This window comes from Chrysemys picta, chromosome 8 (assembly GCF_011386835.1).
Source record: "Chrysemys picta bellii isolate R12L10 chromosome 8, ASM1138683v2, whole genome shotgun sequence".
In the NCBI taxonomy this organism is placed as follows: Eukaryota; Metazoa; Chordata; order Testudines; family Emydidae; genus Chrysemys; species Chrysemys picta.
The window spans coordinates 17,097,726-17,123,785 of NC_088798.1; the positions used below are offsets into that span (position 1 = coordinate 17,097,726).

General features: G+C 41.2%; 1 protein-coding gene across 13 annotated transcripts in view; it reads right to left on the reverse strand.

Moving 5' to 3' along the window:
* The window catches only part of DOCK7 (dedicator of cytokinesis 7), a 154,249-nt gene that overhangs the window by 41,229 nt on the left and 86,960 nt on the right, over positions 1-26,060 (reverse strand). For 7 of the 13 annotated variants that reach the window (XM_065553945.1, XM_065553942.1, XM_065553953.1 and 4 more), the window contains exons 15-29: positions 24,834-24,951; positions 24,021-24,091; positions 20,801-20,939; positions 20,280-20,381; positions 19,945-20,031; positions 19,079-19,310; positions 16,456-16,620; positions 15,460-15,629; positions 12,037-12,129; positions 10,709-10,798; positions 9,601-9,696; positions 9,337-9,477; positions 9,076-9,189; positions 7,923-8,093; positions 6,548-6,687 (exon numbers count right to left, since the gene is read on the reverse strand). In XM_065553945.1, coding sequence (XP_065410017.1) covers positions 6,548-6,687; positions 7,923-8,093; positions 9,076-9,189; positions 9,337-9,477; positions 9,601-9,696; positions 10,709-10,798; positions 12,037-12,129; positions 15,460-15,629; positions 16,456-16,620; positions 19,079-19,310; positions 19,945-20,031; positions 20,280-20,381; positions 20,801-20,939; positions 24,021-24,091; positions 24,834-24,951 — 1,929 coding nt within the window. The remainder of the gene's footprint in view (positions 1-6,547; positions 6,688-7,922; positions 8,094-9,075; positions 9,190-9,336; positions 9,478-9,600; positions 9,697-10,708; positions 10,799-12,036; positions 12,130-15,459; positions 15,630-16,455; positions 16,621-19,078; positions 19,311-19,944; positions 20,032-20,279; positions 20,382-20,800; positions 20,940-24,020; positions 24,092-24,833; positions 24,952-26,060) is intronic. The other 6 variants (XM_065553951.1, XM_065553952.1, XM_065553950.1 and 3 more) reach the window with 2 other exon arrangements.

A 26,060-nucleotide genomic window follows, 5' to 3' on the forward strand; every position in this document is an offset into this window, starting at 1 on the left:
CTGATTCTGACCCCTTCTTGAGTAAGGAGATCCGGGAAGGGGTGGATCCTGGAAGGAGGACAGATTGACATCCTCAGGAGCTCTGTGAAACAAAACTGTCTGGGCCAGTCCTGACAGATCTTTCTCAAGACCTTTGTAACAGGCAAATAGGAGGGAAGGCATGTCTGAGATTGCACGTCCACAGAAAAACATTGCCCTGGGAACCGCGACCCTTAGCTCCTCTGGGGCAATACAGAGGAAGCTTCCTGTTCATTTGGGAAGAGATCCCATTGAGGTGCTCCCCAATGAGCGACTATCTTGCTCAGGATAGAGCTGTGTATCTCCCACTTGTGAGCTGCAGAGAAGTGATGCTCAGGTTGCCTACTAAGGAGTTTTGGGCCCCTGGAAGGTATGTGGCTTGGACAGCAATGCAGTTATAAATTATTTACAAATTTATTTACAGAGTATGATAAAAGCTGGAGAAATCTGTGGACACAGGGATTCCTTTTCAGGCCATGCAGTGGTAAGAACGAACTGAGGAGGCGTCAGCTCACACTGCCTCTAATATCCTCAGTCTGGAGCACAAGGGGAACTACTGTGCAAGTGCAGGCCAACGGATACGGCTTGTTGGAATTTCCAGATTCAGGAGCATGGCGTGCATGCGCAGCCCATGTGCGGAATACACATAAGGACCAGCACTCAAAGAAGAACAGGAAGATAAGGGTACATATTCCTGATATTTCTAATTAAAAAAATTCCCCAAACAAACAGGAAAAAAAAAGAGCAAAAGAACCTTTCTGGCCTTTTTTATTCACTGTAAAGATGCAAAAGAGGACACAGTATAATTGTTTTCCCCTTTTGCAGGTCACCAGCAACACATTCCTTTTCCAATACGTAAGTTATTTTTTTCGTTGAACCTCAGGAGAGCCCCACTCTGGTCCCTTCCTTCAACACACTTTGGCAACCTCTGTGGCCTTAGTGAAAAGGAAAGAAATAGGAAAAACCCTTGGGTAGCTCTATAACAACTGCCTGCAGAGCAGATGCAGAACCTCTCTGTCGTCTCTAGGCAACAAGTTTGACCCTCCTCAAGGTCCTTTGATCCAATCCATGAAGCAGGAAAGTTTCCATGCTCCACATCTTTGTATTACATGGCCCCCAGGATTTGACCCTTAGGTCATAAAGTGACCTAGGTATTTCAGGCACCATATACTCTACAGCTATTACTAAGTCAGTGGACCTGGTTACAAAAGGCTACTATTTGTAGATAAACCTTGGATTGTCCACATTTTTAAACAGGTTACAAGAACATACTTAGGGGACAATATATACCTTCAAGTCAGTGGCACTGCTATGGGTACCCGCATGGCCCCACAATATGCCAACATTTTTATGGCTGACTTAGAACAACGCTTCCTTAGCTCTCGTCCCCTAACGCCCCTACTCTACTTGCGCTACATTGATGACATCTTCATCATCTGGACCCATGGAAAAGAAGCCCTTGAGGAATTTCACCATGATTTCAATAATTTCCATCCCACCATCAACCTCAGCCTAGATCAATCCACACAAGCGGTCCATTTCCTGGACACTACTGTGCTAATAAGCGATGGTCACATAAATACCACCCTATACCGGAAACCTACTGACCGCTACACTTACCTACATGCCTCCAGCTTCCATCCGGGACACACCACACGATCCATTGTCTACAGCCAAGCTCTAAGCTATAACCGCATTTGCTCCAATCCCTCGGATAGAGACAAGCACCTACAAGATCTCTATCAAGCATTCTTAAAACTACAATACCCACCTGCTGAAGTGAAAAAACAGATTGACAGAGCCAGACGAGTACCCAGAAGTCACCTCCTACAAGACAGGCCCAACAAAGAAAATAACAGAACACCACTAGCTGTCACCTTCAGCCCCCAACTAAAACCTCTCCAGCGCATCATCAGAGATCTACAACCTATCCTGAAAGATGATCCTTTACTCTCACAGATCTTGGGAGACAGACCTGTCCTCGCTTACAGACAACCCCCCAACCTAAAGCAAATACTCACCAGCAACCACACATCACTGAACAAAACCACTAACCCAGGAACCTATCCTTGTAACAAACCCCGATGCCAACTCTGTCCACATATCTATTCCAGTGACATCATCATAGGACCTAATCACATCAGCCATACCATCAGGGGCTCGTTCACCTGCACATCTACCAATGTGATATATGCCATCATGTGCCAGCAATGCCCCTCTGCCATGTACATTGGCCAAACCGGACAGTCTCTACGCAAAAGAATTAATGGACACAAATCTGACATCAGGAATCAAAATACTCAAAAAACAGTGGGAGAACACTTTAACCTGTCTGGTCATTCAGTGACAGACCTGCGGGTGGCTATATTACAACAGAAAAACTTCAAAAACAGACTCCAACGAGAAACTGCTGAGCTAGAATTGATATGCAAACTAGACACAATCAACTCCGGTTTGAATAAGGACTGGGAATGGCTGAGCCATTACAAACATTGAATCTATCTCCCCTTGTAAGTATTCTCACACTTGTTATCTAACTGTCTGTACTGGGCTAGCTTGATTATCACTTCAAAAGTTTTTTTTCTCTTAATTAATTGGCCTCTCAGAGGTGGTAAGACAACTCCCACCTGTTTATGCTCTCTGTATGTGTGTATATATATCTCCTCAATATATGTTCCATTCTATATGCATCCGAAGAAGTGGGCTGTAGTCCACGAAAGCTTATGCTCTAATAAATTTGTTAGTCTCTAAGGTGCCACAAGTCCTCCTGTTCTTCTTTTTGCGGATACAGACTAACACGGCTGCTACTCTGAATACTTAGGGGTGTTACCCCTGGTAGCTTATAGAATAACTGCATTGTAACTGGGTCTTCCAGCTTGGTTATATGTGCGGTGTCACTGGGACCTAACACAACTAGGGAGGAAACACTTAAAGTGTCAGGAAATTACAAACCACGATTAGAAAAAAGCTCTTTGCTATAATTGTAAAGTAACTGCCTTTATATCCTGTTAGTAAAAGCTGAAGGAAAAACTGCCTTGGAGATCACAGTGTTACCCAGCTTATGTAACACAATCAAACTTTGTCTCCGCTCCACCACCACTTTCCATAGTTGGCATGAAGGAGATGGGAGCTGATATTTCCGAGCCATATCAGAGAATAACGAAGAAGATCTATTAGTCTTGCTAGCTGAGCTTGCATTAAACAGACCTCGTTGCCCACAGCTGGTCTCTTTGCCATCTCAGTCCTAGATTTACCCTATATTCAGGTGTTGCACAGTTGTATTATATGTTCTTTGTTTAATTGGGAGCTGTCCCAAACATTGAGGGCCAGATTCTGATTCCCTTATTTGTGTTCAATAGTACGTACCTTCCTCCACAATTCCACTGAGTCAATAGGACTCTTCAAGGAGGAAGGTGCTACCCAACTCGAGTAAGGGGATCAGAATCTGGCCCTTAGGCAATGAGCAACATCACCAACAAAGAAGACATTATGTGCTAAGACAATCCACCCAGGACTTGATTTGTTTGGACTTTCTTCTTCTGTCACCGCAGCACACTAGTTGTCTCATCCACCTGTTACGCCTTGTCTTTTAGATTGTAATCTCCTTGGAGCAGGGCATTGATTGTATGTTTGTATAGCTCCTAGCACAATGAGACCCCAACCTTTGAACACTAACACAACATATGGCAAACAATAATAGTAATAATACATTTAAAAGGTATTACTAAGTCTTTTCTGTACATGAATTATGAAGTTATTCCATGGAAAACACGTATAGTACAATTGAATGCCAACAGCTTGCATACAACAGACAGGATAATGGAACAAACAAGTTAAACAAGTTTAAGTTTCAATAACTTTATGTCATGTACAGAGCTCAGAGGAGAACCCATATATTTCCTATATATATGCATCCTTTAATCCTTTCCCACTGCAGGGCAACGCATCTGGGAATAATTCTAAATTATTCCAGAGTACTGTGGCTGAAATAGATAACTTTTTAATGATTAGCGTAGTCTTAAGTCCTGCACTGATAAGCTGTTCAAATCAGGAAATGTCTTACAGGTCAAATCCACAACTGGTGTAAATTAGTGTACTCCACTGATGTCAACAGAGCTACGCCAATTTACATCATCTGAGGCTATGGCCCTTAACACTCTCCATAGGAGAGTGGTGGAATGCCGTAATTGCAACGTTGATGGAACTGGGGGAGAGTCCAGATAGTTTAAGCCCTAAAAGGTAGTCGAGTATTAATGGAAGAGGCGCGGGAGTAGGAGCGGTTTGTTTGTCAGAGCACCAGTGCGTGACTCTCGTCCACTTATGAAGACAGGTGGTACGTGTGGAATGTGTTCTGCTATGTAAAAGTACCCTTTGTACCTGGGCCAATGGGAGCTGCAAAGCCAGCGCTGTGGGCAGAGGCAGCGTGCAGAGATGCCTGGCCATGCCTCCGCATAGCAACTGAGAAAGGGGGATGTCGCCGCTTCCAGGGAGCCCCAAGGTAAGCGCCGCCCAGAGCCCGCCTCATCCCGTCCAGTGTCCCAACCCTCTGCCCCCTTCCATACCCAAACTCTGCTGCTGCTGTGATGGCCTGAGACTGCCCCAGCAGCGGCCGGTGTGCCTGGCGCAGGGGCTGTCTGAGCTGCCCCTGAGCCAGGCACACTGGCCGCTGCAGAAGTCTCGGAGGTCACAGAAAGTCACAGAATCTGTGACAAACCCACAGCCTTACTTATGAGGGAAGATTGAAAGTATTGGATTTGTTTAGTCTGGAAAAGAGAAGACTGAGAGGGGACATGATACATAGTACATTCAAGTACATAAAAGGTTGTTACAAGGAGGAGAGAGAAGAAAAACTTCCTAACTGTCAGGGTGGTTAAGCACTGGAATAAGTTGTATAAGGAAGTTGTGGAATCTCCATCATTGGAGATTTTTAAAAGCAGGTTAGACAAACACCTGACAATTAGGAAGTTTTTCTTAATGTCCAACCTAAACCTCCCTTGCTGCAATTTAATCCCATTGCTTCTTGTCCTATCCTCAGAGGTTAAGGGGAACAATTCTTCTCCCTCCTCCTTGGATACAGAGGGACCCAGACAAATTAGAGGATTGGGCCAAAAGAAATCTGATGAGGATCAACAAATGCAGAGTCCTGCACTTAGGGAGGAAGAATCCCATGCACTGCTACAGACTAGGGACCGAGTGGCTAGGCAGCAGTTCTGCAAAAAAGGACCTAGGTGTTACAAGAAGCTGGATATGAGTCAACAGTGTGCCCTTGTTGCCAAGAAGGCTAGCGGCATTTTGGGCTGTATAAGTAGGGGCATTGCCAGCAGATCGAAGGACGTGATCATTCCCCTCTATTCGGCATTGGTGAGGCCTCATCTGGAGTACTGTGTCTAGTTTTGGGCCCCACACTACAAGCAGGATGTAGAAAAATTGGAAAGAGTCGAGCAGAGAGCAACAAAAATGATTAGGGGCCTGGAGCACATGACTTATGAGGAGAGACTGAGGGAACTGGGATTATTTAGACTGCAGAAGAGAAGAATGAGGGGAGATTTGATAGCTACCTGAAAGGGAGTTCCAAAGAGGATGGATCTAGACTGTTCTCAGTAGTACCAGATGATAGAACAAGGAGTAATGGTCTCAAGTTGCACTGAGGGAGGTTTAGGTTGGATATTAGGAAAAGCTTTTTGACTAGGAGGGTGGTGAAGCACCTAGGGAGGTGGTGGAATCTCCTTCCTTAGAGGTTTTTAAGGTCAGGCTTGACAAAGCCCTGGCTGGGATGATTTAGTTGGGGATTAGGTCCTGCTTTGAGCAGGGGCTTGGACTAGATGACCTCCTGAGGTCCCTTCCAACCCTGATAGTCTATGATTCTTTCAGGAATGGTCTAGATAATACTTAGTCCTGTATTGAGTGTAGCGGATTGGACTAGATGACCTCTAGAGGTCTCTTCCAGTCCTATGATTCTATGATTACTGGGCAGTATTCCAAACTCTGAAAATTTCTTGCTGCATAACCTTGGCAAACAACTTTAAAATATTCTATGTTTCACTTTATCCATCTGTAGTAAACTATATTTACTGGTCTTATAGGGGAGTTATGAGGCTTAATTTATATGTATAAAGTGCTTTTAGATCCTAAGATGAAAGGTGCTACTATACCTAAACCCAACATCAGCAGACATTTTCTTACTCTTGAAAATTATGTTCTTGCTACTGCTGCAAAAAAGCTACTTTCTGCAGCCTCCACAGCCAATTGAAGAGTACCATTGAAAGTTCCAATGGGAGACTCTCATCCCCTCATTCTCAGCTAGGAGAATGTGCCTGTAAACGGGATTGGAGAGTCGGGGTTAAAAGAGATAGGAAAGGGGACAGAACAAGTAGGCGGGGAGGATTCTCGGGCTGGAGGACTTGTTTTCTACTCCCACTCTCCTCTCAGATTATACATGTAAATTAACTCTGTTCATGGCGGTAGTTTGCTTGCGATCCACCATCTACTTAGATTACAGTAACCTCTTGGGAAAAAGTTAAAAACTCACCCTTCAGCATCAGGATCTAAAATGACAGCCAGCTCTGTTAACACAAGCCCTGCCAAGTAATGCTGCTGGCGGAAAGGCACAGACAATTCAAACATATTTGCAATCTTCTGGTCTTGGACATTTGTAGAGAATCCAGAACTCTGTTGAAAAACCCAAGCATTAAAAGTTGTGTAATGATCCACTGAGACACAGAAAGATACAGCTTATGAAATACAGGACAAGCCCTGACCAGATTCAATAAAATCTCATGTCAGCCACTATTTCACTCATTTTTTGGCTACATATCTACTTATGTTACATGTAACTTCATTAACCCTTCAATAATTCAGAGTAGATGCATTTTACTTTTGTTCCCTTCTTAGTTAAGTATATGCATTACAAACCAGAGGATGAGAAAACAGTTAATCTGATGAGCAAGAGCAGGGCTACTGAGCAAGGCAACGCGTTTGCTGAGTAATGACTATTTTTTGCACATTCACTCTTTTGCACAGGATGGGAAAGGTAGTAGAATGATGCGTTACAAAGTGATAATAAATGGACCTTGGTTATTTTAATCATCACAGAAGATCAGCACAAGTCTGAGTAAAAGCCTACTGTTCTTCGCTTCAAAGGAAAACGTTATGCTTACACATTATGGCTAAAAGTTTAGGGTTTCAGAGACGCACTTTAAGCTTTCATTATGGCAATCCTAATATGGGTAACTACAAGGAGTAATGCCAAGTGTGCTGCCCATAGGCCCCTCTAAGCCACTCTACCTGCATTGACCGTATTTTTTAAATAAGTGATCAAAGAGGCATTAGCAGGAAAGGAACCTGAACATGTGTGTGACACACCTGTCTCTGAGATTTACTCATAGACTCTAAGGTCAGAAGGGACCATTATGATCATCTAGTCTGACCTCCTGCATGATGCGGGCCACAAAAGCTGACCCACCCACTCCTGGAAGAATTCTCTCCCTTGACTCAGCTGTTGAAGTCCCCAAATCATGATTTAAAGACTTCAAATCGCTGAGAATCCTCCAGCAAGCGACCCCTGCCCCATGCTGCAGAGGAAGGCGAAAAACCTCCAGGGCCTCTGCCAATCTACCCTGGAGGAAAATTCCTTCCCGACCCCAAATATGGCGATCAGCTGAACCCAGAGCATGCGGGCAAGATTCTCTAGCCAGACCCTCTGGAAAAAGTTCTCTGTAGTAACTTTTAATATCCCATCATTGACCATTGTTACTAATTACCAGCAATGGCACGTTATTGACCTACTGACTAAAATCACTTTATCCCATCAAACCATCCCCTCCATAAACTTATCAAGCTTAATCTTAAAGCCAGAGAACAAAGCTCAGCTTGAATTTCCACGTGGCCTTTGCTGCTTTGCCTACCTGAGAAGTTGCCGAAGACACAGACGGTGAGGGAGATGCAGGTGGCGTGAGTAGGCTACAGGGTAAATTCAGGGTGACGTAGTGCTCATGGCTGCAGATAATGCGGAGGAAGTCCAGCCTCAAGGATACAAGGATACTTGGATTTGGTAAGGAATAAAGCTTTGAAGACACCTGGCAAGAACAACACAAATTATACAGTTAATAGTAATGCAGCACACAAATGCAGCATGTGACTTCTGACATATCCTCCATCACCATGTTATACAGCAGGAAAGACTAGATTAAAGGGTTTTATAATGCTTTAGCTGTCATTAAACAGCAGTAAGACACACAACACTTCTCTGTAGCTTCAATTACAAGAGTCACATGTGGAACTGTACATTTAACATTTACCACAGCCGACAATGCTTATAACAATATAATATTTGCATAACAGGCATACTAATTACAATTACAAATTAAGTCCCATCTACTTCACATGCGATATTGAACTCCTATTGATTTCAGTAGGGAGTTGCACAAATAAGATCAAGGAAAACACATCAGCAGGCTGGCTAGTCACACACATAGGTGCTGGAACTAGGGGTGCTGCCACGCCCCCTGTCTTGAGGTGGTTTCCATTATATACAGGGTTTACAGTTTAGTTCAATGGCTCTCAGCACCCCCACTATAAAAATGGTTCCCGCCCCCCCCCCGGTCACACAGTAGGCAACATAGTTCAAATACTATTATCGTTCAGGCCATCTACTATGGAATGTTTCAATCTGTAGTAAAGATGAACCTGAAGCCCAGATCCAAATACCCCCACACATCATGGATGCTCAGATCCAAATTTTGCAGTCAAGCCCCTTTCTAATCTCTTCCTCCATTACTCTGGTGGCAACAAGCATGGAGAGAGACTCCTCCCTCCCAGTGTAACTCCATCAACTTAGTGGACTAACTCCTGATTTAGACAGTATACCTGAGAAGGGAATCAGGCACAGAGATGTAGAAGCATTAAAACACAAGCTGAATGACACATCAAGCTACTTTTTTTTAAAGTCACGCTGATAATGGAATGTTGTGCTCCTGCTTCGCAGCTGGTCCTAAGGAAGTTACAGTAGTGTGGTGTGACACCGTATCCAGCTAATACATAACATTTCTCTGCATTTACCTGTTTGTAGCAGGCCTTAATAAGGCTAAAGACAAACCCTCTATCCATGATAGACAGCAGATCATTGAGGAAAAATGCAAGACTGGTGTTGAGCCTTTCAATCATTTCTGTATCCTGAACGGGAGAACAAAAAGAGAAAATGCAAGGAAAAGAGCGCTGTTATATATGGTAACAACAGTTTCAAATTAAGGCCCTGATCTATGCACCTGGATGGAACAAGCTGCAGAATTGGCCAGGGTGCAGCTAAGTGCTTGCCATTACCTTCTGAAACCGAGAGACTATATCATTGGCAATTGTGCTGACCAGAGCACATATGTCATCCATAAAACGTTCCGGAAAACGATTCTTCCTTGGAGCATCCAGTTTGTCAGCAAAATACAAATGATGCACCATACTCTTCACCTACAGGAAACATATATTACTAGTAACGGTCATTTGTGGAAAGCATTATGCTATTAACAGTGGTGTCTGTTTTACTAAAAACCTGGATTAATCCTAAAATTAATGGGTTTCCAATTTGCTCACCATAAGCTCGAAGAAGAACCAAGCCTGCTGTAAAGCTGCCTCCCGAACGCTTCCACTGCAGACGACCCACTGTAAGGCCAGTTCTTCATGAAAAAGCTAAACAGATTCAAATCCAAAGTTAGTCCTAGTACCCACGTTGGCTTGCAACACAATCCACGTGAAAAATGGAAGCACAACACATGAAAAATATGGAGAACAATGAGGATAAGCAAAATAATAAATGTTAATGCAACAGCAGTGACAATGTCCCTTAAAGGATCCCCCCAATAACAATATCGGGCGCTGCTATGATGTGTGAGGTGAGAAACAGCACGTCATTTTGGTCCAACATTAAAATTTAAGTGTTGACAATTTTCTTCCCTCCCAAAATATTTGTTGCTCAAATTAGTTTAAAAATCTACCTTTCTGCCTGGTCAGATTCTTGAAGTAAAAGGGAGTAAAAAGGGGACATATAAAGCAATTTGTACACAACTGTATATTTATTTTGAGAAAGAACTTTAGCAAAATGGTACATATGGGAAAAATAAACCATATTGTGCTAACAGCCACCTTCTTGCTTTAGTTTCAATTCCCAGAAAGAACAAATCACAGACTAGTAGAAGTCACTGGTGTTGTTTTTATTATTGAAAAAGTCAACAGATTTTGTGTCACTGGCATTATTTAGGAGTAGATTCTTACCTCCTTTCAATGGGCGTAAATCCAGAGTAAACCCTGACTTCACTAGAGTTACACTGGATTTACATTCATGTAAGTGAGGTCAGAATCTGGCCCTCAGTGTTAAATAGCTAACACATTTTAATTCATTGTATTAGAGCAAGTCATTTACATAATCCAACAGCAGCACTAATATTTTTTTAAAACCTATAGTAATTCCATCTAAGCAACAGGAACATTCATCAGACAAGCCTCTCCTGCTATTTTTACTCATCCTCATTCACTGAGTCAGGACATTTTATATTTGCTAGTGATCTAGTATAGAGAAGTGCTCAGCAAAAGCAGTTCCCCAATGAACTCTGAAAATCAGGCCAAAATAAAAGATAGACAACCATGTTTCAGAATGACTCGACCTCCATGCCCCACGATATCAATTGTCTTCACTGACATCTACCTTTTTAGTTGGTAACCGTCCTGTTAATGTTTGTAAGAAACTTGACGTCTCTGTGTGCGAAGACATACGATTACAACTTCGATCTGTAGCCTACGGAGTGGAGATGAATGAATGATGACAGCACATTAAAGTTTGCTGGGGATGGTTTCTGCAGCTCAAGGACAATGTACATTTACAAAATACTGTTTAACAGTAGATTTCACAGGTTTTTACACCTTCCCTCCCTCTCAAACTCTTAGCCATCTGTTTAAACAAACAGAGTGACAACAATAAAAAGCATTGTTGTGGGTTTTTTTTTTTTTAAGATTTACATGTTCTTTAAATAAAAGCATGTTTTTATGCACAAAGACATTTAATGCTGCAAAGCATGAAACTTTTCCATACTTATATTCTGTCAGCATGCAGATGTCTGGAATGTAACATTTTTATATGTTTCAGTGTCATACCTCTCAATCTACCAGTCCATATGAGTGGACCCCCCCCCCCCCCCAAATGACCCACCTATTAGTACCGGGAATCAGAAAATTACATGAGATTTTTTCTTTTAGCACACACAACTTTATCCATAAACTCAATTTCTGGATTCAACACTTCTGATGGAAATAACTTGCCTTAATGCAAGTTAGTTCAGACTAGATGTGTGTGGGAGGGAGGTAAATTTAAGTTTACAAGGAAGGAAAGTTGAGAGGTATGTTCAAAACAATCATGCAGTGTAAAGCAACAGGCAACCAGGGTTAAATAAGTGAAACCTATCTTATGTAAGCCACTACAAATTTCATACTTTGCAACACAGAACAGATACAGCTGCATCTTATGAATCATTGCTTCCAGTACTTTGTTTGGTTTAATTATCTCTCATTCAAACATTCACATTAAAAAGGAAGGATCAATTGAATATGAAGGATACTAAATGCTTTATGAAAATGGTAAAATGGTTCACGACGTTAAAACAAAAAGCAAAGATGATGCGGCATAAAATTGTGATCAACGTTCCCAATAAAAAATGTGCTTCACCTAAAGTAGAAACTAATGTTAAAAAACAACAACAAAGGAAAGGAGCTGTAGCATCTAAATTTCACAAACCAGCAACTACTGAAATGAAAGGAAGGGGACACTGTTTATGCATTTTGGGGGTTTTCATGCAGTGTGGGAGGGAGGAGGAGAAGTGCTAATTTTAAAATAAAAAATAAAAATCACTAACTTTTCAAAGACTGAAAAAAGCAAGCCACCAAAACTATAGTATACACTTAAAGGGAGATGTTCTTTAGGGAAAGATCAGCCAATAAAAAACAAAAACAAAAAAACCAAAACTCTAATGTAGACACCACCTGTGTTGACTCTGCACTTGGACTGGGGTTGGATCCCCATGGGGCAGCTTTGGGACCACCAGTGTTTACCCAGGAATTGGAGCGGTCTAAACCCTGGGCATATAATAGAAAGCAGTTGGGAAAGGAAAGACATATTACATGTTGCATGCCACACAGTAGTCTAATTTAGAGATATGCAGTCCTTAAAAGAAATCAAAATGTGTTTAACACACATGTCACCAATTAGTACTGTTAAAGCAACTTGAATTCTCAGGCATGTGTTGAGAAATTTTAGTCCCGAAGGTTATTTTTATTATTTTTCAATCACACAAACATAACATTAACACTGATGAGAGCATCTGTTCAGGCTACACCTGTTGTATTTGTACTCTCCATGCACCAAAACCATTATGAGACCAAATATTGCTCTTACTTACATCTTGAGTAAATCCAGTGACTTCAGTGGAGTTACTCTAGATTTATACTGATGTAGCAGAACAAAATCTGGCTCATAGATGATGGGAACCACAAAAGGTGGTCTGTGAGGTTTCTATATTTCTTGAGCCAGGCTATTTGCCATACAGTGTTCATAAACCCCACAAGTCCTGTTGAGAAATGTATGAGCTCTGAAGAGACATCAAAAGAGCTCTCAGACATTTGCATGTTCACAGCAAAGAACGCTAATATTCTGAAAAAAATAGTGCTAGGTACTAGATTTCAATAAGGACCAAATGGGAAAAAAGGTGTTTTTTCTAGACCCAAAGCTATATTTGAGATATGACATTTTGAAAAAAAAATTAGGCTTTTCATAACATGACAATTTTTTTCATATTTTCATATGTTGGAGAAAAAAACCCCCACTCATCTAATTAATATGGAATTTGTTCCCCAAATCCTCCTCCACCAAGAGACCATGCATACAACATTTCAGGTGGAAAAGAATTATGTTTCCACTCATTAGTCCCAAGAAAGTTCAAGAAAAGGTAGGAGCAGACAAAACTGAGCTTATTCCAGAAACTGTTTTACATCATCAGTTTGATTCAAAGACTACTGAATGCGATGGGAGCCTATTAACGCCAAGGGGCTTTGGATCAGATCTTATGGGATAATTACTACATACATAGCTCTTCATAACATTCTCAAATGAACTTCAGTCCTCACCTGGGAGACAGGACTTTGCAATCTCCATGCCAACTTTGCTTAGATGCCCAGAAAAGGTGCAGTTTAGATGCCAGCTATGATGGTGGTTTTTGAAATAGAGACTTTTGTCAACTACAAACTGGATCCAGACCACCAATTCATTTCTCACAACCCATTAAAAACTCACACCAAACTTGAGTCCAGATTTATCCTTGAGGTTATGCTATTGAGCCATCCAGTATGAGAGAGCACAGCGTTGTTGTAATTTTGCTCAAATAGACTCAGTAACAAACAGACAAACTGGAAAATGTTGTTTTGTTCTGAATTATGATTCATCAGAAACAAAGAAAAGCCCTGATCATGGAAAGGCACAAGCTTAATTTTACAAACTTTGAGTAGAAGTCAATGGGACTACTTGCAGTGAGTCAAGCTAAGCACATGTCTTGATTCTGCAAATACCTAAGCACATAACTTTGCTCACATGCACAGTCCTAATGACTGCAATGTAGATCAAGTGACACATGGACTTACGTGTTTACAGGAGTGGGAGCCAATTTTGTTTTATATTGGAAAGTGTAGAAGCTCCTCCCCCTGTCACAATGTATAGAATTGAGAGTTTCCTCTCCTTTCAAGCAGTAGTAAATATGAAGTACATACAACTTGTTAAATTCCAGGCAATGACTGAGGTCCCAGTCCTGTAAGAGGATCTGTGTGGGTGCATCCGCTTGCTTGTGCAGATCCACTAGCAGGATTATATTCAAGCATTATATTCATAGCAGTCAAAAACCAGATATTTTCTGTTTTTTTCCCCAGCATACTTCCAACAGTTTAGGAAATCTACATATTTTTATTACAAGCGCAAAATGGTATAAAGGCTATTTTTGGCAGATGCCAAATTTGCTTCAAAAATAATAAGAATCCCAAAGTAGTGAAAGACAGAGATTAGTATCAGATCCAAAACCTCCTGCATTATGTTGATCCAAAGCAATCCTTAAACACTGTAAGAGAGATAACTTAAAGATTTTTAGAATAAAATCAGAAATATGAGTCAGTGATGGCTTAAATGGAATCTACCAGATAACTCACACAACAGATAACAAATATAAGGGTTTATTCCAAACAATTAAATGAAATAAACAAAATGATGGGTGCTTTTTAAAAATAAAACACCTCTCATGATTGGTCCTATTTTCAAGTGAAGGCTCTTTAGTAGGATGGTCATTTGCTTAAATCATTATTTGGATATGTACAAATGGTATTTTGCACCTATGTACCACTTTCAGCATTTTATGAAGACATTTATATTTTGACTATTGGATTTGATAGATTTAAATGTAATTATTTTTCTTAGATTCTGTATATTCATATCCAGCCTAGTATCTGCTGATCAAGCTACTGGCAAGAAATATTTCCATTAACAGTAGTCTACACATTAGCTTTTTAAGCACAGAGTATGTATCTGGAAGAAAATCTCTTTCCATTTTCTATTGCCACATTACTCACTCAGTCAGCACATGGAAAGCGTCTAATATCCTGTGTAAATTCCACATGCACATCGCTCCCCTGGGCGTTTCACAAAAGGTCAAGGTTGTTTAATTAGTGAGACATCTAAGTGGATCTTTAAACTTTTTTAAATCTTCTAGTCCTTGCTTTATTTATTTATTTTAAATAATGATTCACCGAACAGAACTTATCTTGTCTTCTGTTTGGTGAGAAAATTATATTTTTAGTCATTCAAAAATTAGTGACATCTCTGTCTCAGACCAAAGCCTCCCCTGCCTTTCTTTGAATACAGGATTGACAAATGTCAAACTGACCCAGGTGGGTGACTTTACTAACAAACTTGATTAGTTGATTTTTCAAGGACTGGAGGTAAAAGTTCTTTCAAGATAATCCATGCTGGAAGAATGAAGGGTGGTGGTACTGGTGGGGAGGGGTTGTGACACTTTATACCAGAGGAGGGCCAGAGAATATATATAAAATAAAAAAGAGTCCTGCCCTCTCAGCCACCATGTCTTTACAGGGAACACTTGTCAGGAGACAGGGTAATATCCGATCTGTACTTGTTTGTCTCTCCTCTTAGGGGTCTTTAGCAAGTCAAATAGAAACAGTGGCATGTGTTCTGGGAGCAAGATGCCAGCTACTTTCCCAGCATAGGGAAAGACACTGAAGGGGTCATTAGTAAGGATGAGTGAATACAGATTTCTTTTTGAAAGGACAAACACATTAAAGTTCTTTCTTCATTTGTTTTAAGATTGAAGAGAAATGTGGAGTTTCCTAGGAGCCTTAGTTGTGCAATCGTACCTTACTTCCAATGATTGACCGTACTTCATCATCTGGTGAGGTCGGAGTCCCAGATATATCCGGATTGCTGTTACTAAGACTCCTTGAGCGATTCAAATTAAGGCTTGCTGGTCGGACAGCTGATCGAGCCATAGTAGCATAATGCACGGATCCCCCCAAACCACCGGGACCTACAATTTCACACAAGAGAACATCTTGTAATGTTATAAATCATGGCCACAGAGTGGCTGCTTTGCACCAGTCTGCTGCTGCAAAGCGTCTGCATACCTGGTGGATCCGGGCAGCAGGGGACTCCTCCGATGGCATAGGGTAGCTGTAGCAGCTCCTGTGCCATCCCCACACCTGGCTCTCCAGTGTAGGGGATGTGGCTGGGAAAAAGGGGGCATGGTCAGAACGCCATTCTGTCCACTGATCCCTGACTATTGGAATGGCCCCTGGGGACTGTTGGCAACTGGTGTAAGATAGAGCAGCCTTCATGCTGCTCTATCTTGTGCTTGGAATCATGCTGATATTTGGCAGCCCCACGCCTGGGGGGGGAGGGGAGGAGGTGTCACAAAAATGGCTTAATGTCACATTAATTCCACTCCAGATTTGTGTCAAGCCCAGTCTGTCCAATCTGGAGAATATGAGCTTATGTGCACATTCACAAAAGAATACATTTACTCCCCAAAAAGAAATCTACTGCTACGTATGCTTTGCAGTTATAGAACACTGCCCATCTGACACTCAACACACCTTACAAACATTAACTGATTAAGCCTTCGAAGCAGGCAAGTACCATTAAATCCTTTGTACAGATGGGTCCACTGAGTCATCTGTGGACTAACGACCAAGCTAACAACCAAGATGTAACCCCCCAGGGATGGTTGCTAGCACCTGTTCTAAACAAGGAACAATATTCTCTCTCACATTCAGCTATGTATAACAAAGCTCTTTCACCAAACGCAATTCCAATTGCTCAATAAAATGTGTTTTAAAAACAAGAAGTGAAGATACCTGGTGAAGGTGAATTGGGATAGGTATTTGGTAGACGAAAAACATAATAAATATAGGAAGTGAGAAGGTTGTTTCGGCCATGCTGGTCCTGGTTTCCTTCTAAGTTTTTGTGGAGTCTGTTTATGATTGACGCCATCGCTTCAAAAGATGCTTGACCCAGGTTAACTGAAAGAAGTAAGGTGAGAAGTTTGGTTATAAGAGTTCAGCAGTACCTGTGATCACACTATAAATGCTCATTCCATTCATCGCTTAAAAGATAAACAGCAGAGCAGGTCATAAAACAGAAAAAGTTTCTTATGAAGTATTTTACTTGAAATTTGGACCAGCTCTAACGAACAGTTTAAGGATCAGATACGAGCTGTAGTGATAAGCCTCCATTTGGTTTAATATAAAATTTAATGATGTTAGGGCTCAGTCCTAGAACACTGGAATCAACTGAAGTTTTGCCACTGATTGCAATGGGAGCAAGCTCAGGCCGCGAGTTAATGAAAAGATAAAATCCTCGGGATGTTCACAGCATTCTTCTCCATTAACAGTTTTGCTGCAGTCAAGCTGCAACTGAAGTCTGAAATGTAGCAACAAGAACAAGTTCTGTATCTGAACCGGTTATGTTCTAAAAATGAGTAAACAGAAAGCCTAATGTGGCTATAGGCTAACAAGATATGGGCAGAGACCCATGTTTGTAGCTGGAACCAGTTTATGACCATAGTTATTTAAAAGGCAGCCCCCAGTTTCATGAGCCCAAAACAAAAAAGACACTTATGGAACAAGAGAGCTTTTTTTAAAAATAGAGCCACTCTTCATGTTTCAAAAACACACCCTTTCCCGAACAAATAAAAAAGAAAATGATTAGTGATTTTCAAAGACATTTAGGGGCTTTTGACATATCTTCCATTATGTCTCAATTCATTAGATTGCTTTGAAAATCTCAACTTACAGTTTTAAACAATGAGGGCTTGAATATCATTTTCATGTAAGACCTCTTTAATACTACTAGAGTGGTCTAATAAGGCTTAGTGCAAATGAGAATCAGGTACTAAGATTTAAAATGCTTACTATTTGGTATGCTATGGTTTAATAAGAATGGGCCAAATTCTGCTCTCACTTACACTGATATAAATCCAAAATAACTTAAATGAAGACGGTGTTGGATCTCTAAAAGCAGATGGATCTCTCCAATGCCTGTACTATATAAGCTGACATTCACACTTGAAATCCTTCCTCCTTTTAGAAGACAAGCTGAATCTCAGAACTGGCATACAATACATGTAACTGTGCAAATGGTGCAAAGGTCACTCTAGCTACTTTTCAAGTTTATTTCACCTACATCATCAACCTCATCCAAAGTGTATTAATTCTATTCCTGTCTATTCAAGATATCATACCTACATACAGCATGGGTAAGTATCTACATGACCTCAGAGCATGAGTCTCATTCACTTTCAAAGGCAGCCACCAGTAAATTCCAACTGTATATATTTATTGTGGGTGCTCCAGGAGTGAAAAGTAACTTGCTTATCAGAAGCACAGAATACCTCAACAAACTTGCTCACTTATTCCATCTAATCAAACAATCCCCTGCGCACACTGTGGACAGTAAGTACAGCAGTAGCTTCTTCACCTGTGTTTGAACTGTAGGACTTTAAATACTGACAGATTCCACTAAGTGCTCAATTATACCATTAAAGCCCAGCCCATAACAGAGAGCTGAGTGGAGCTGCATTGCTTGTGGTGGAGGCAAAGGGTGGAATTACTGCTGGCAGGATCAGATTCATAATGACTACAATATGAGGAGGGGGTTGGACTAGATGACCTCCTGAGGTCCCTTCCAACCCTGATATTCTATTATTCTAACTAGATAAGTTCATGGAGGATAGGTCCATCAACGGCTATTAGCCAGGATGGACAGGGATGGTGTCCCTAGCCTCTGTTTGCCAGAACCTGGGAATGGGCGACAGGGGATGGATCACTTGGTGATTACCTGTTCTGTTCATTCCCTCTGGAGCACCTGGCATTGGCCACTGTCGGAAGACAGGATATTGGCTAGATGGGCCTTTGGTCTGACCCAGTATGGCTGTTCTTATGTCCTTATGAACAAACAGCATCTAAATCTAATGTTATCTAGGCCAAGATTTTTCAAGGTGACTAAGGACGTTGGGGGTCTCAAACTCTAGGTGCTCAGCTTGGTGACACCTTAATAGGTCCTGGTTTTCAGAAAGTGCTGAGCACCCATCCTCTGAAAATCAGGTCTCTTTAAGCATCTTAAATTGGGCAACATAACTCATAATAAGGGTGACCAGATAGCAAGTTGCAAAATTGAAACACTTTTTTTCAGGGAGTGGGGAAGGGGGATAGAGTTGTGTATATAAGACAAAACCCCTAACTTCAGGATGTCAGGTCACCCTACTCATAAGTCACTTTGGAAAAATCTTGGCATTAGATATTTCTAGTATGTATCATTACAGATCCAGATGCCAGCATGTTTTATTTTGAGGATACATTGTATATTTGCATTCCTAAAATGTTGGCATGAATATGGGACTGTTTTAATTTCTACGTAAATATAATAAAGTTGAAAGCGTCAGTTTATCAACTGTGTTTGTATAAAACTTCAAGAAAATACCTATTTGGCCTGCAATGACAGGAGGTCTCACAACCAGAAGAATCAGCTTGTCAAGCAGGAGATGAAGAAATCGCACTACCGGCTCCAGCTGAGATGAATTTAAAGCTGAAATGCTGCTCTTCAATTCATTTTCCAAATTGTTCTCCATAATTCTCATGTCTCCTATCCGCACAGGAAACATGTGCTCGTCCAGAGCATGAACAAGTGCAAAGAATTTGTCGAGGTAAGGGTCCTACACACAAATAAAATGATATTTATAAATGTGTTACTTTCAAAGTCTCAGTGGATCTATCTTAAGTATCCCATTCATTGAGGATTTATCAACAAAACACATGCAAACCCCCACCTCCAACCACATCACAAATAAAATAACACAATATGTAAAAACATCCAAAAAGAAACCTGGGACTTCAAAATAAAATATGTGAAGTATTTATTAGTCAAAAGGAGTGCAGTTTCACGTTGTAGTTCAAGTACAACTGGAAGAGGACACAATTAGGAAAGGAAAAGAAAGATAAACAGGAAAAAAATGAAAGTCTGAGATCTGAGTAGTGCATGTATCTAAAATTACAAGGATATAGGCCACAGGCCGAGGAGCTGAAAGTGTTGCAGGCCATTCTGTCATTAGGTGTGCACCCAAAACTCCTACTGACCTCAATGGCAGTTATCAGGATGCACTGTCAGCAGAACTGGGGCAATGGTTCTGTTTTCAGTCCTCTCAGAACTTTACATCCCTTGTTACTTTAAACTTTCATTGAAATTGATGTGAGTTTATTACACATTTATTACAAGTGGGAGATTCAATGTTGCCATTGTCAAATGACTATCAAGCTACATGTGTGACTAAGTCTGCTATTAATAGTTACCTGTGTGTGGATGGATGATACGGCAACAACTTCTACATTGAAAACTCCTTTGTGATTATCTACCCACTTCATTCCAGGAAGGGGCACCTATAGGAAGTTAATAAAATCATTAACTCATATAAGACACCTCAGGCATTACCTGTAGGAAAAGAGAAAGCACCTCCTTTGTAGAGATAAGGTTCTTCTAATTAAAATACTAACTCAATTTTACTGTCAGATGATACACACAGCACTTTTTAGAGTTAACAGTTTTTAAGTTTTAAGAATTTCAAATTTTTCTATAGCTTTTTCCTTATATCTTCTTCTGAGGGATTTCAGCATGAGCAATAACTGACCTCTGGAGAAAGCACAGAATAAGCCTGTGGTGGTTTTTCCAATGAAACAGGTAGGCAGAACTGACCAGTCTTCAAACGTCCATTTTGAAGCATTGGTATCCACTTTAAGAGAGGGGGGGAAAAAACAACACAATATATTGAGTCCTACAGGGCTGAATTTCACAGCAAACATTTTCTGGATGGAAACATGGCTAATGTGTGATTAGTGGCCATGCTAGACTTTTACAAGTTGAAGCACTATTCAAATTATGTCATCTACATAACGGGGGGAGGGATAGCTCAGTGGTTTGAGCATTGGCCTGCTAAACCCAGAGTTGTAAGTTCAATCGTTGAGGGGACCATTTGGGGATTTAGTTGGTCCTGCTTTAAGCAGAGGGTTGGCCTAGATGACCTCCTGAGGTCCCTTCCAACCCTGATATTCTATGATGTGACAATGCTGAGTAAAATAAAACAAATACATTAATAATATATCCTGCTTTGGATCAAAATTTGATTTTGTTGAAAGAAAGAAAGATGCTTACAGTGTATCCAACCGGCGTCTCAAGAGGAGTGTTTTGTTTTTGTTGGCAACTGACATGATAGAAAGTAAAAAGCAGGTGGTGATGATCAGTTAAAGTGGCAGGGAGTTTAATTTTGATTTCTTCATGAAAATCAGGCGATCTGTTTAGAAACAAAATCATCAACTCAGTTACCAATTCAAATTCTGTAATTAGGATTATTACTGGCATTCAGATAAACCACGCTTGGCCTGGTTGCTTCGCCTTTATTTTTTCCAAAATTCTTTTTAGACTGGCTTAGATTGAACCCTTTGTGCAAAGAAGGAAATAAATGGAGTACCTCAGAGGATTACAAGTTTTACTTTCTGATCAGTGTTTGGAAAAATATATTAGCTCAGACAATATTTGTACTGGTGTGCCAAAAGTTGTCAGAATACATTGGGCCTTAAACATGGGTGTCATCTTCTTGAACAATTAGAAAAAAGTATTTTTGCTATTTCATTGAACAGTACATCAAATCTGATTAGCTTCCAGACTTCATTTTTAAATTTAATATTTTATCACGCTGCATTTCTTCTCCCATCAAAGTCTGAGTGAATGCTAGATTCCCATGCTGCTGCTGTTGTCTGCAGTTCCTGTTTCCAAGTTCAAGAGGCGCTCTAGAGTCTAGTGAGCCAATTAAGGACAGTTCACAAAGCACGTAAATGGGTGCTTCACTTGAAGCACATGAGCCTTGTGCTACTCACACCATTAAAGTTCACTCTGTGCTTAAGCAATTTGCTGGACGGAGCTTAATGTTTTATGCCATTTGAAAGCTGAGTTTTCCAGGTTTCTGATTCTGGCTGGGATTTTTAAGGGGATGTCTTTTCTGCAGAGTTAACTTGGGATCTTACTCAGGTATTGCTGCTAACCTGACTCCCATTTACACACAGAACCCCCTCACCTGATCTGGATGGTGCTTTAAGCCTGGGCTAGTTGGCCAGGCTGGAGCGACAGGTTAAAGCCTGAATGCTGCTTTCACGCAGGTTAGTAACCCACTCATGCTGCAGTGCAGATGCAGGCTAAATAACTCGAGTGCTGATAGTCTTCCAGTGCCTTCCCACAACTCCCCCATGTGCCCAGAGGACAGACGAGTTCCCCACAATTCACACAGAACAGCTCAGTTTATGGCACTACAAAGAACCATAGGATGTGCCCTCAGAAATCTTAGCAACGCACATGGGGGAGTGCAGCACCAGTGAGAACACAATAATTTGAGTCTGGCTTTGCAGTGTGGCTGCTTACACTCGGGAATAGACTAACCTGGGTGCCAATCACCAGAGTTAATCCTGCAGTGAATCCAGACCCTAAGACAGTGAGGTGCTCACCTCCTCGTGCCGTTGTTTTCAACCTGGGATCCGCAAACCTCTGGGGGTCTGCAGACTATGTCTAAAATTTCCAAAGGGGTCAGCACCACCACTTCAAAATTTTTAGGAGTCTACAAATGAAAAAAGGTTAAAAACCATTGTCCTAGTGAATTTCACTGGAATTTGGGCACCATAGGCTCCTTTGAAAATCTTAGGTTTTAACAGCATTTGTTATAGCTCTAAGCATTCTAGAGACTGAGGCTTTGGAAAGAAGGTCAGAATTGAAATGGGGAAGAGGTACAAGGGTAATCAGAATGATGTGATTTTTAACATGTCCTATGTCTTGTGAACCATAAGAAATGGAAATGAAGTCTACACATTTCTGGAAGGCCATAACTCTAGGCTGTAACAAGTATATATAGCATATATTGTTAGCCCCTGTTGTATGAGAGATATTAAATAGTGCCTGTTGGAAAATCTTCATAAAAATATTCCCAATTTTTGATTGACTAATATTAAACATTAAAATGTTCACAGGTCCTTTGGACCAACAGCACTATTTCAGGAATGGTCCAGAATTTAAATGATACATTCCTGGACCTCATGCCAGCTCAAGCTGGAAGCAGATCTATAATTTATCAGCGTTTTTGCTCATTTTCATAAATATCTTTGCGTTCAACAAAGCATTTTTCCTGTCTACTAATAAAAATAATTAAAAGTATGCTTTATTCTAAAAAGGAAATGAATAAATGAATTTCCTTTCTAGAAATATAAAGGACAACTGGAGTACTACATAGACTTCTCCTGCCATCCATCTCCACCCTCTGACAAACAGAGGCTAGGGACACCATTCCTTACCCATCCTGGCTAATAGCCATTAATGGACCTAACCTCCATGAATTTATCTAGTTCTCTTTTAAACCCTGTTATAGTCCTAGCCTTCACAACCTCCTCAGGCAAGGAGTTCCACAGATTGATCTGTTATTTAATTGTTTTTGAGTGAATGCTAATAATTATAGATTAGGTCAATTTTCAAATGAGACGTTCATTGTATTTTCAGCAAAAAGCAAGCACACAGATCTGGCATGAAATCCTTGTAAAGCATCCACTGACTTCAATGAGGCCAGGATGTCATGCTTGATTTTTGTATCAAACTACCAATTGTCTGCTTATTTTAAGTTAGAGCCATACGGAATACAATTTTCACTAACTTTATACATTGCAATCAGAGTCCAACCCCAGTCCCACTGAAGTAAGAGCCTTGTCCTTCAGTGCATTTCTGTAAATGCAAGAGGTTGTGAACAAATGCAAAACTGGGGCCAACTTGTGCAATCCTTACTCAGGTGAGTACTCCTTGCCTCAGGTAGTGCCACTGGCTCTACTGGGACTATTTTCATGAGTAAGGACGATTAGTTTGAGTAAGTGTGTCTGAGTCAGAACTTTGGGCTCAAAAACTGCAAGCTACCAAGTACTCTGAGCATGTGCTTAACTTCAGCACATAAATAGTCCCCATTGACTGATATGCCTAACTTTACGCTTGTGCTCAAGTGTTTCACTGGATCGGGCTGGTGTGCTCAGTGTCTTGCAAGAAGGAACCTTTTAGGATTCGATTCACCTCTCACATCAGGTTTTACCCAGAATACTCCTGATTTATACCCCTAGGAGAGCAGACTCTGGCCCTCAGTCTCTATAAAAGTACAACTGGAGTATTAGGCGCTGTCTTTATTTTTTTATATATGATAAGCACTGAGTATATTGTCAGTGTTAAATAAACAATGAGTCAGATTCACATTGTATTGCTCCACATTCACACCAGTAAAACTCCCTCTGACTTGAGTGGAGTAGCATTGTGGTGAATAAAGCCCAATTGTTTTTTAAAAGCAGCTTTTGTATTTTACCTGTTATGATATACTACCGCTGTGTATGCTTCTTTTGAAAATTCAGGACAGCTAGATTTACCAAAGATAACCTGCAGAAACACAACAGAAGAAGCATTAGAATTTGCGCCAGAGTTCTACATTGTTTGAGGCTTAGGGCCAGACCCTCAGCTGCTGTAAACTGAAGTCAATGGAGCGGTAGTGATTTACACCAGCTGAGGATTTGGCTCTTCATTGCTATACAACATCTTTCGATCATTTGAAAAATTATTTCATAAACCCAGTTACAAAAATTGGGTGGAGTGGGGCCAGCCAAAGACTTGGCCGATGAGGCCATGTGGTACAGCTAGCCCTCATTCTCAGCTGGGCAACACCAGGAGAAAGGAAGCAAGGGGAACAGAGAGAACAAAAGAATGGGAGTGTGAACGTGGGAAAGGGAGAAGGAACCCACAGACAGATCCTCAGCAGGTATAATTCAGCAAGCTCTGTTGGCTGAGAATCCGGGCCTGAATAAGAGTAGAACGTAAGATTAAATTTTTTTTGCCACTGAAGCAAAAATATTACATTACCAGCCTAACGGGCGGCCACTACAGACTTCCTGAGTCTGGCTCTGGAACATCAGTTGCAACTCAGCTGCTTGACAAACTGCATTTAAATGTGTGCTGTGTTCTGAAATGCTCTTATTTTAATTCCAACAGAAACAGTCATCCTGAAAGATCTTTTCAGAGCATTGTTAGTTACTGCACCACCGTTCTGGCTGCAGTGCAGATGGTAACACTTTATATTGGCAGCACCCAGCAGTTACAGGAACTGAAAGCAAAGCATATTCCTTACTGGCATGGCATTGCTTGGATCCTCTCCGTACATAAACTGGACTTTCACAGTGATATTCCTGGCAGAGCCCTGCCGGTTGGCAAAGTTAAGGCTCTGAGGGTAGACATACAGAAGATTTCTGCAAAAAACAGAAGCATTAGTATTTACCTCAACATGAAAACTCTGGGTAGCACACACAACTATTGACACTATAATCTACAAAAACAAGTAGAAATTCAATGGAACATATGAAGGTCTTGGCATTTTTTCCTTATTACCCCCCCAACACACACTCCACCCTCAACGGTGATTTGGTTATAACTCATGCTCCAAACATCAAACCTCAATTCTCCCAGCTAAGTGACAGGCTCCGACACAGTAATTCTATGCCATTGCCATTCTAAAGCTTTCTTGCCATTTTAAAAAGAGTTCTGTTCAACGAGTTTACTACGTCAACAATTCCATTGGAAAGCGAGAGCATCAATAAGGAAGCATGTGCAAAGTTTTAAATTGTCCCAACACACCCACCCACCCGTCTCCCATGAAGCACCTGCCTTGCTGACCCTTGTGAGGGGATGAAGGAGAAGACATCAGGATGGTGTCAAAGTGCAGTTCTCCTCTGAAAAGTGACTATATAAAAATGGCACCTACTTACTCAGCAGATCTGCACCTTCTGTCTATCAGTTGTACCTGCTCACTCTGGTGACTGAAATAAGGTTTTACTATTTTTTCCTCCTCTTAGAACTGCAAAACCCATACAAGTGAGCTGGATTTTATTCTGACTCATGCATCACCAACAGTATTGTGAACCACAAGCTCCATTCTCTCTTATGTAGCAATTCCTCCTGCAGGGGAGAGAGGAACCTCCAGGTGATTGATTCCTCATCGTCTTGCTCCTTGTGCAGTCATCTACACCAGTGCAAAGCACGTGTAAGACAGATGTAGCGCATTACTATTCTGATTTGGTGGTAGTTTTTGCACTCCCTTTGCACAGGTATAAATGACTACACAAGGTGTAGGGCAAAGAAGAATCAAGTCCCAGGAGTTTCAAACACTCAGCGTTGCCCATTCACACTTCTATTGTAGGGGAATGGTTTGCCCCAGCCCAGGGATCCAGAGGAAGCTGGAATATCCACCCCCTTCACAAGCAAGACCACACTGGCCCACTGGTCCCTGGAAAGCACAGATCAGAGGAGACCAAGCACTTTAAAGTCACTATTCTCAGTCACACTATGGCCCCTTTACACC